The sequence below is a fragment of the Ammospiza caudacuta genome, chromosome 10, assembly GCF_027887145.1.
Source record: "Ammospiza caudacuta isolate bAmmCau1 chromosome 10, bAmmCau1.pri, whole genome shotgun sequence".
NCBI classification, from domain to species: Eukaryota; Metazoa; Chordata; class Aves; order Passeriformes; family Passerellidae; genus Ammospiza; species Ammospiza caudacuta.
In genome coordinates this window covers 12722681-12732723 of record NC_080602.1, presented here as the reverse complement: position 1 = coordinate 12732723, position 10043 = coordinate 12722681, and the positions used below count along the sequence as shown (strand labels likewise).

Here is a 10043-nt window from a genome sequence, read left to right as displayed (position 1 = left end):
GCGCTGTCTGAGCTGGATGTCCGCGGGCAGGGCGGGACTCCGGGAGAGAAAGCCCCGCCTCTTTTCCCCGGGAGAGAAAACCATTACCGCCCCCACGGCGGGCGCAGGGCTGTGGCCATTACCGCCCTCACAGCGTGGGGAGGGTATGTGGCCATTGTGCACCCTCATGGCAGGAGCCGGGCTCTTTCCCGCCTTCGGGCAGGGGTGCGGTGTGGCCATTACCTGCCATCACGGCACGGATGCGGCGTGACCGCTACCGGCCCTCACGGCAGGAATGTGCTGTAACCGTTACCGGCCCTCTTGCCGGAGGGGCGGTGTGACCGTTACCGGCCCTCACCATCGTGCGGTGTCACCGTTACCTGCCCTCGCACGGCGGGCGGGGCCGTTTCCCGCCCCTTTCGGCGGAGACCGGGCACGCGCACGTGACACTGCGGGCTGCGCGCGCCAGCGCCGCCCCCGGCGGCAGGAAAGGGCGCGGGCCCCGCCCCGGGCCGGCAGGCGGCACCGCGCAGGCGCGGCGGCCATTTCCGACGCAGCGGTGAAGGTTCGGGCGCGGCCGCAGCGCCCGGTTCTTGCCCGCCGGCCGGGCCTCGCCGCCCCCCGCCCGGCCCAGCGGCTGCCTCCGGCCCGCCGTGAGTGAGGACGGGCGGCGGGTGGGCGGTGGGGCGCGGGACGCGTCTCTGCGCGGCGCGGGAGGCGGCGCGGCCCTCGCTTTGTGCCGCCCTGAGGATGACTGTGCAGTGCGGGCGCGGGCGGCAGCGCCCCCTGGGGCCGTGTCGGGTGCGCTCGGTGCCGGTTCCCGGTTCACGTGCCCTGTGCTCTGTTGCAGGCCCGGTGCCGGTTCCCGTGCCCTGTGCTCTCCTGTCGGCGCGCTGCCCTCTGCCCCTGGCGCGTCCCCGGCATCATGGTGAGTGAGCCGCCTTCCCCGGAGCTTTGCTGAGCCGCGGGTGCTGCCGAGTCACGGCCCGGGCGGGGGCGGCGGTCACACTGCAGGGGCCGGGCTGCGGGCACCAGTGACCAGCCCGCGGTCACCGGATGGCTGGGTCTGTTATATAGGGGCTTTATGGCGTTGGTGACAAGAGACTGGTGATACTTACTGAGCTATTCCTTTTACAGTCTCGAAGATATGACTCCAGAACTACCATATTTTCTCCGGAAGGTATTTTTTTAACCCGACACTTTCAAGTCAACTCTGACTGTTCTGTCTTCTCAAAACTATGAAAACATTTGCACAAAGGGTGGTTGTTAGTAGCATGCTTCTCTCTGAATATGAATTACAGATACCATATTTGCCCACACCCAGTTCTGTATGGACAGCAAGGGTCCAAAGTGGACACTTTCAAATTCATTCTGATGGAAGCAATAATGAGACTGAGTCCCACTAGTGAGTAGTATCACGTGCCATGTTTTTGAAATAACCATTTGTCTCTCGTTTGAGCATGGTTAGATTTTGTCACTGTCCCCTGAGAATGGATAATGTCCTGCACGTGCAGTCACGCCTTTCCTTGTTATTCTTGCACATGCTGAAACAAGTATGTACAAACCATGTTTTCTTACTTCTTAGATGGGAAGAACCCAAGAAATCCAGTATAAAATATTTTCTTTGTTTATTGAAAATTTGTCTTGGGTTATTCTACTGCAGCACAGACTTCTTTAATTTTTTTTCTTTTTTTTATTAGAAAGGTGTGTTTTTATTTTATAGAAAGGGCTTTTTTTCCCCCAGTGGCCATGTCCAGTATTACCTTATTTTCCTTCTTTGATTCCTTGCTCCTTTCAGCCAGTTAATTTACAATTGACTGGTAAGAGACTGAAGGAGTCGGTGGGACAATGAGCACTTGTAACTGATTCTTGTACAGATTCTTGTAACTGTCAGTCACCTTGTGCAGTTGGTGTTGTTCAGTGTCACTTTGATGACAGGAGCTCCAATCCTTTCCCAGGTCGCCTGTACCAGGTTGAGTATGCCATGGAGGCCATTGGCCATGCAGGCACCTGCCTGGGGATTCTAGCAAACGATGGAGTCCTGCTGGCAGCAGAGCGGCGCAACATTCACAAGCTTCTGGATGAAGTGTTTTTCTCAGAGAAGATATACAAACTTAATGAGTAAGTTGAAATGGTGATTAAATGTCCTGTGATGTAATTAACAGCAAAGTACTGATTAGCATATAACCTGGTCTTATTTTATTTGAAGTGTTAATCTTTTTGTTTGGTGTTTTAGACAAGTATGACTATTCTGTCATTGTTCATTTTAGTAGTTCCCCTTCTAAAGTAGAAGTATTGCTGATTTGGTTTTTTTTTAATCCCCAGGAGAATTTTCTAGGTGGAATAGCCTGTTTGTTGGTACTACACTATACAAGATAATGGTACTGTAGCAATTAAGGAAACTGGGAAGTCTCAGCTTTACAAAATACCATTGGAGGGCAGAATAAAGAGTGCACACAAAAATTACCAGGCTATTTCAGCTCCTTTTCCACATCTGTTTTTCTTTGGTGGCTTGAAAAGTCTCAGGTAACTGGGTAAAATGTGCCTTAGGCTTCTTTGTCACAGCTGTAGCAGAGATAATATCTGTCTATTATCATTTTCATTCTAGCTCTTGGAAGTTAAATTTGTGATGTCAGAGCAAAGAGTTTTAAGGATTATGCTTTTTTGTTGCAAGGGAGGTAGAGCTTCATCTATGACAAAAGCTGCAAAGGAACACATAGTTTTTTATCCTGTCTTCCTCCCATGCCATGTTGATCTTGAAAGCACCTGGAATGGTAGGAAGTACTGGATTTTCAAGGAGGCAGTGTAACAGCACACTGGAGTAGTCACCTAGAACAGTGCTTCCATCTTTTGAAAAATTGCTAATTTCACAAATCTTTTTTTGTGTAGCAAAAGGTTTGTAGCACATCAGATTGAGCTAAAGAGATACTAAATTAAGATCCAACAAAACAATCAAGGATTAAAGTGCTTATTTTTGTTAGGGCCCTACCAAGACCATGAAGTTTCAGTTACTCAGATGGCACGTGTCAGCCAGCAGCCCCCACTGAAGGCCTGTCACATCTGTGTGCCTCCTTCTGAGGTGTGCTGTGGCAGGTGGCCTCCTGAGAGACACCTGTGTGGATGTGCCTAATGGCTCTTGTAAAACCTCTCAGAGCTGAATCATCCTGGCATGGCCCTCTTCTCAGAACTGTATGTACAACTAACATACTGATTTACTGACTTTGGCTGTCTACCTCTGCTCTTAGCAAATGGTTACTGATATTTTTGGTGCACCCTGAAGGCAGGAGCTGAGGAGCCCATTTTGTATGGCAGCTGTGTAGCTTTGATGAGAAAAGCCCAACAGCAGGTGCTCTGCTTGAACCTCTGTATGAAGATGTGAGTTGGTTGCTTAGTTGGAGATTGACAGGAATTCAGTTAATTTGTATGCTTTTCTTGCAGGGATATGGCATGCAGCGTGGCAGGAATAACTTCAGATGCCAATGTTCTAACAAATGAGCTGAGACTGATTGCACAGAGGTGGGTCTGCTGACAGCTAACATGGTTTTACTCACCTGTGCTGCCACATTCAGCTCTCTTCATGCATTATATCAGAATGAACATGCATTTAGTAGATCTGAAATAGGTTGAAATAGAACAGCTAGAGCACAGATACTCTTAACTTGAGAACTTGTTTCCTCTTAAATGTTGTGCAGGATATGGTCAGCAAAACAAGTTTTGAAAACTGTTTTTTTTCCTCTTTGATATTAGGTATTTGTTACAGTATCAAGAGCCCATTCCTTGTGAACAACTAGTAACAGCACTGTGTGATATCAAGCAGGCTTACACACAGTTTGGAGGTAATGAAGTGTGATGAATCATTGTGTTACTAAATGTCTCAAGAACAATTCTCTTACATAATGTGAAGGATCTAAGTCTGTGGACAGTTCTACTGAATTCTCTTAAAAAGTTATACTTAGGAAAAAAAAATTCTAATTTAAGAGGGGAATGGGTAGTCATGGTTACTGTTTTTTGCTTCTGAGGCTTCTCCTTTTTATGGCTTGGGAAGTTGATGGCTGAGATGCTGGCTCATTGCATAGAATGCCTTGAGTGCTCTTGCATTGAATAAAAGCCATCAAAAGACCAGCCAAAAATTGTTTAGGCAACCTTTCAACATTTTGGGCCCATCCAGCATAATGGCACAATGAATCAAAAACAAGGCTGTGTGTAGGGGTATCAGTGGCTCAAGCAACATGTTAGAAAATGATATTGTGAGTAGTGTTCCTTAGTATGTGAACTGATGATTGTGTTGTTTTATTGTTTTACATATATGTAGTGAGAGAGAATTACCTTTTAAATTACCTGGCTTTTGACTTTGCTAAGTTAAATGCTTTAACAGCTAAGCTACATACTTGAAATACTACATTTTGATTTAAAGTTCTGAGATAGTAAATTACAATCTGTGGAGACACAAATGAACTGCTTTTAAGATTAAATGGAATAAACCTCTGCTGCCTTCCACCCCATGACTTAGGAGGAAATGCTGGCGTGCTTATCTCAAGCAACAGAAGTGCAGAACTGTGTTAAATCCTAATTCACAGGAATAGATTGAAAAATTAAATCAAAGAAAATAATTGTAACTTGTGACCAATCTTGTTACTAAATTTAGGTTGCTAATAGCCTTCTTTTCAACAGGAAAACGTCCTTTTGGTGTTTCATTGCTCTATATTGGCTGGGATAAGCATTATGGATTTCAGCTGTACCAAAGTGATCCTAGTGGAAATTATGGAGGGTGGAAAGCCACATGCATTGGGAATAATAGTGCTGTAAGTTCTGGTTTTTTTCTTCTCAAAAAGACAAGTTAAAAAGTGTAAATTGTACTGTATTAATTAAGCTGAGTTGTTGATTATTAATGCAGGAGAGATTTACAGGTAATTGTAGGAATGCTGCTGTCAGCTCAACTCATGTGTTATTATCTGGCAAAACCCCACACCCTGGCTGTGTGGTTGATGGCCCAAAGTTTTAATTTCTGTGAAATTTACAGGCAGCTGTGTCAATGCTGAAGCAAGACTACAAAGAAGGGGAAATGACCTTAAAAACTGCCCTGGCATTGGCCATTAAGGTTCTAAACAAGACCATGGATGTCAGCAAGCTCTCTGCTGAGAAAGGTGAGCGTTCTCCACACGGGACGGCACCTGCTTAAACAAAGGGAGTGGTGAGTGCACATATTTCAGATGTGGCTCACTGGAGTGTCAGTTGTCACAAAAAAGTGTTTTCAGAAGATGCAGCAGTTGTCAGCCTTAGCCCAAGAGGCATTCAGCTAGCTCAGTCCAGGCTGATGGGCCCTGTTGGGCAGCTCCCGAGGCGAGGCTGCAGCTTGGGGATTGGAACGCCTGCGTGTCTGGGGGCAGAGCCCTGAGAGGAGCTGCCCTGCTGCTGTGCTGTGCTGAGCTGAGCTGTGCTGCAGCAGGAGCTGGGGTGCTGCCTCCAGCCAGGCTGCCTGGCACACAGAGCTTTGGAGCCTTCTGTCACTTGTCATCTCAAACCTTGCCCTGCTGATGATTGCTCTGCCTAAACGCTGCTGTCTGTTCCATGTGTTTCAGTTGAAATTGCAACACTGACAAGAGAGAACGGAAAGACAGTAATAAGGGTTCTGAAGCAAAAGGAGGTGGAACAATTGATAAAACAACATGAGGAGGAGGAAGCAAAAGCTGAACGTGAAAAGAAGGAGAAAGAACAAAAAGAGAAGGATAAATAGAATATGAAATCAAGTGTTCTCTAGATAATAAAGGACCTGCTTCAGCAAAAGATAATCTGGATTTTTGTGCTGTAGAAGCCTTACAGCCATGCCATGGAGGACCCAGAAGTACTTTTGATGAACCAGGTCCTTAGTCATCATTTAGATAATTAGTTTACTGCTCCTTACATCGACCAATAATTGCTTTAATTCTTGAACACTCTTTCTTTCATCTTCTATTTTTTATTATGGAATAAAAGTTAAGAAGAATAGTGATGGGTGTCTTTATTTCCTCAGTAATGCCTGGATATGCACAATCTTGAGGAATTTAATCGCTTTAAACCATTAAAACAAGGTATATGCTAGTTGGTAAAGAACAAATATGGTGTTAGAATTGTTAGAATTTTGTGTGTATGTGTGGGTTTTCCTTTAAAGGTAGTGAAAAGAGCTCCTAAGTTTGACAAAAGTCATTTCACAAATACAGAATTAAAGTGTGCTGGCATGCCAAGTTTTAGTTTTGGCCTATTTTGTTCTATAGCAGGCTCTGTCAAACTGATGGTCTTGCAAGCAGTAGTGTTTTAAAAATGCCCTGTAGCAAATGTGTTCAGTTTATCATAGCCTTCACAAGTGCATGTGTTTTCTAAGGAATTAATCATACAACACTAGTTATATTCACACAAACTAGAAAGACATTTTACAAAGGCCATGTGAAAATGCTTTATCTTGTCAAAGTACAAATAGGTAAGTAAAATAGTGCATGATTTTTAGGCCATGTTGACTACTTCACATTTTATCCTGAAAGGAAATTAAGATGTTTTATGTTTAGTTGAGTGTTGCTGATACTTCCCCAGTGAATTTGATTCCTTTCTCTGACACACCAGTCAAAAAAACTAACCAGTTAACCACCAATTAATTGGGCATTAATTAGGAATCAGTCATTTTTGTCAAGCTTGCCCCTGTACTGAACGCAAAAAAGTATGATTGTCAGATTAGCAAAAATCTCTTCTACTTCTGAAAAAAAAACTGATCTGAAGTGAACAAAGGAAATTAAAGTTACTGAAAATTGCTGTGCACCCATTCAGATATCAAAAGCAAAGTGAAAAGCCTGAGTGCTTAAAAGTGAGGCCTTGCTGAATTTCAAACCATAGCAGCAGTGATCCAGCCCATTTGTGCCCACCCTGGATTGTATTGATCTTGTAAAGTCGGTTTGATTTTCTTACCCCAAAGGATAACTGATGTATACAGGATTTCATATGACCATTTAAAGAAACAGTGTTTTGTTGGTTTATTCCATCTCAGACATTTTTTACTAAAATGTACTTTGTCAACATGGCCAGAAATGACCCTTCCTCCTGACTAAACCCATTTTTGAGTTCACTGCTGTAAGAGTCACTGTGGAGAACAGAGGGAAGGAATCTGACTCAAGATGTCTGTGCTGCAGTTTGTGTAGTTGTCCTGCACTCACTCTGGCAGCCTCTGTTCAGAGAGGGGGGAGGCTGTGGGTTCTCTGCAGGACCTGCTTGCTCATTCTCTGAGCCTTGGTGCAGCCCAACTGCTTCAGTCTTTAGCACTGAACTTGGATAGCACTTTGTTAATACACAAATTTTATAGCTAATGAAAGTTCTACTGACTTATTTACACCTTGTGCTACAGTAGGTCTTCCAAATGACAACATGGGAATGGTATTTCATGTAACAATTCCTGAATAGTTACAGACAACATGCAATGGGTAATATTTAATCTCCATTATAAAGGATTGTATAAATACCTCAAGCTCCATTTTATGTAAAAAATCAGTGCTCAATCTTTCTATTTTTTGATACCATGAATGCAATATATCAGCATCTTTTGCAGATTTCTGGATTGCTGATGATGGTTATACAAGTACTTGGAAAATGCTCTAAAAGCAGCAATGCCAAAATGGAGTTTTTTCTCACTTCTCAAAGATTACTTGCAACAATAGGTGATAGATTCCAGCAATGCTTTCTGTCTTCTGGGAAAGTGTTAGTGCATCTGAGATTGTGTTCATCAATGTATATAGTTCATAAAAGGCAGTTTGTTTGTGTAATAGTGTAAGCATTATCAGGTATCTTAGAATATAGACTAGGTAAAATATTTTTCTTAGAAGCATTTTTTCTAAAAAAATGGGGATAACTCATATATGCATATTTTGGTTGAAAGAATTACCAACATCATTTTCTTGCCAAACATGGCATCATTTGCTGGTAAAGGAGAACTTTTTAGATACTGTAATAATAAAAAGTTGGAATGACTTTAATAAATGTATTGAAGCATTGTAATAAGTTTTAAAAGATCTATTTATTTAAAGGTTTTGTTTGCACAAAGTGGAAGAAGTATTGTCTAATACTTCTTGAGTATAATCTTTGAACAGTAATTACCAATTTCATTTCAAAAACCATTATCTCTCCTGAGTGCCATTAATAGCTGATTGTGAGCTGAGCCTCACTACTGCCTTGGAATGGGCAAGTAACTCTAGCTGGCAGTCATGTCCAAGATGTACAGCCAAGTTCTCCTAACCAAAATTTAATTTGGGATTAGTTTCTGCATTTGAGCCTAGGGCAGTAAGCAGATGCTGGAGATCTTTCTTTATTAGAATCTTCCTGAGCCATCTGGACACTAATGCAAGTTTCTTTCCTGTTCTTCCTAGAAATAAGAGCAGTGTTTGACTGCATTGGCCTGTTGTATTGATTCTGGCTTTGTGTGTTTAAAAAAAAAAAAAAAAAAAATCACCACCAACTGTGCCTTCTCTGGGAGTGGTTTGGGGATAAGTCGTAAGAACAGAAAAATGATTCTGGCGATACATTTGAGGTATCTTTGCTAATCAAAATGATCTTCCTGTTCTTTGTATGTTTTTTTTTTTTGTGTATGTAGTGTTTACATAGAGTTTACAGTGTAATACATAAGTATTTAAAATATTTAGCTATTGCTGTGGATTTAATGTTATTTTAAAACAAGATTTTCATGTGGTGCTGTGGAAGGTGACAGATTTTTCCAGTTAGGTAAAAGTATTTACTTAATATTGTTTGCATAATAGGATGTTTGTAAACTTAAAAAACTGGTTAGCTTATATCTCACTTGAGTGCATGATAGAACTTGTTAGGGCAAATATGCAAATATACACAAATAGATTGTCCTAAGAAATTGTAATGTGGTTTGTTATTCTAAGTAGTTTAGGAGATAATGAAACTACTGCTTCTCCAATAATTACCTGTGCTGTCTCTTGCATCTGTCAGTGTTTAACAATAGTTAGCTTGTTTTCTAGGTGACTGTATTCTGTTCAAATAAAGTCAAATTAACTTCCAAGACTGCTTCTTATATGACCTCCTTTAGGTATGCTTCCCTCTTCATCCAAATATTTTACTTGTCAGTTACAAAAGCATCTGAATTAAGAGACAACAAAAAACTCCTGATGTTAAATTTGACAGCTGCTTCTGCTTTCGTATGTATTTCCAAGGTAATTATTTATTCTTTCTCTTCATAACCTTAGAATTAGGAAAATTTAAATAAAGTGTGTGAAGATTTAATAAAATGTGTTGTGAAAATGAATATAATTATTGAAAGGTGTTCAGTGGTTTCAGAGGCCTCAGGACTGTGATACATGGATAACACAGCTCAGTATACAAGACATGTAAGTCCAAGAAGCTGGTGCACTCAAATACTTCATACATGAGAGAAATTGTTCCATTTTAGACTGGTGGAGATCCTAAGACTTATTTAAACGTCTTTCATTTTCTTTAGAGAGTGTTTTCTGCTATGTTCTTCTGCAGTAAAAATGATCCTAATTTTCACATTTTAATTGCAGTTATTTCTACTACAATATGAAAACCCACTGAAGTTTACCCACTCTGGATCTAAGAGTACCATTCACTGGCTTTAATCTGGAGAAAATTCAGCTTCACTAAGTTTTTAGAATGTTTCTCATTTTACAAATAGAATTGAACAGCTGGCTATTTTTATCCGGGTTTAATTTGGCATTTGGCTTTCCAGTTAAACTACTCTTCAGTGCACAGTAAAAGCTGCCATCAGCCAATTTATTGCAGATTCTCAGAGTGTACTTTAGCAGGGACCTTCAGATGTCACCTCCTGCTGACAAGGGTCCTTTGAAAGGCAGCATTACTCATGTAATTGTTTAGGCTTTCATTTAATGGTAAATAATAAACTTAACATGCTGCTGATACTATTGACATTCTGCTCCAAGTTCAAAGCAGCAGGAAAAACATCTACGTATTTACAACTAGTGTTTTCTAAACAGTAATAATACAACATAATTAACATGTGCCAGATGATGCTACATAAAATATTTAGCAAAATGTTAGGCATGTAACCCAGA

At 41.8% G+C, this 10043-nt stretch overlaps 1 protein-coding gene across 2 annotated transcripts; it reads left to right on the top strand.

Annotated features, from left to right (window-relative positions):
* Positions 1-501: 501 nt before the first annotated feature.
* Positions 502-8445, top strand: PSMA4 (proteasome 20S subunit alpha 4). Of its 2 annotated transcripts, XM_058811205.1 has the most exons (9): positions 502-632; positions 830-907; positions 1117-1159; positions 1938-2100; positions 3418-3495; positions 3727-3815; positions 4651-4781; positions 5000-5123; positions 5559-8445. In XM_058811205.1, the coding sequence occupies exons 2-9, from the start codon at positions 905-907 to the stop codon at positions 5711-5713; spliced, it is 786 nt and encodes a 261-aa protein (XP_058667188.1). In that variant the 5' UTR covers positions 502-632; positions 830-904; the 3' UTR covers positions 5714-8445. The 2 variants fall into 2 exon arrangements, with proteins under 2 accessions (XP_058667188.1, XP_058667189.1); XM_058811206.1 differs by lacking the exons at positions 502-632; positions 830-907; positions 1117-1159 and adding an exon at positions 2305-2505.
* The last annotated feature ends 1598 nt before the right edge of the window (positions 8446-10043 follow it).

Bases quoted from the DNA above. Each gene is read 5' to 3' on its own strand.
- PSMA4 (XM_058811205.1), top strand. The intron at 1,160-1,937 runs GTATTTTTTTAA...ATCCTTTCCCAG, and splicing joins TACCATATTTTCTCCGGAAG to GTCGCCTGTACCAGGTTGAG. The intron at 5,124-5,558 runs GTGAGCGTTCTC...CATGTGTTTCAG, and splicing joins CAAGCTCTCTGCTGAGAAAG to TTGAAATTGCAACACTGACA.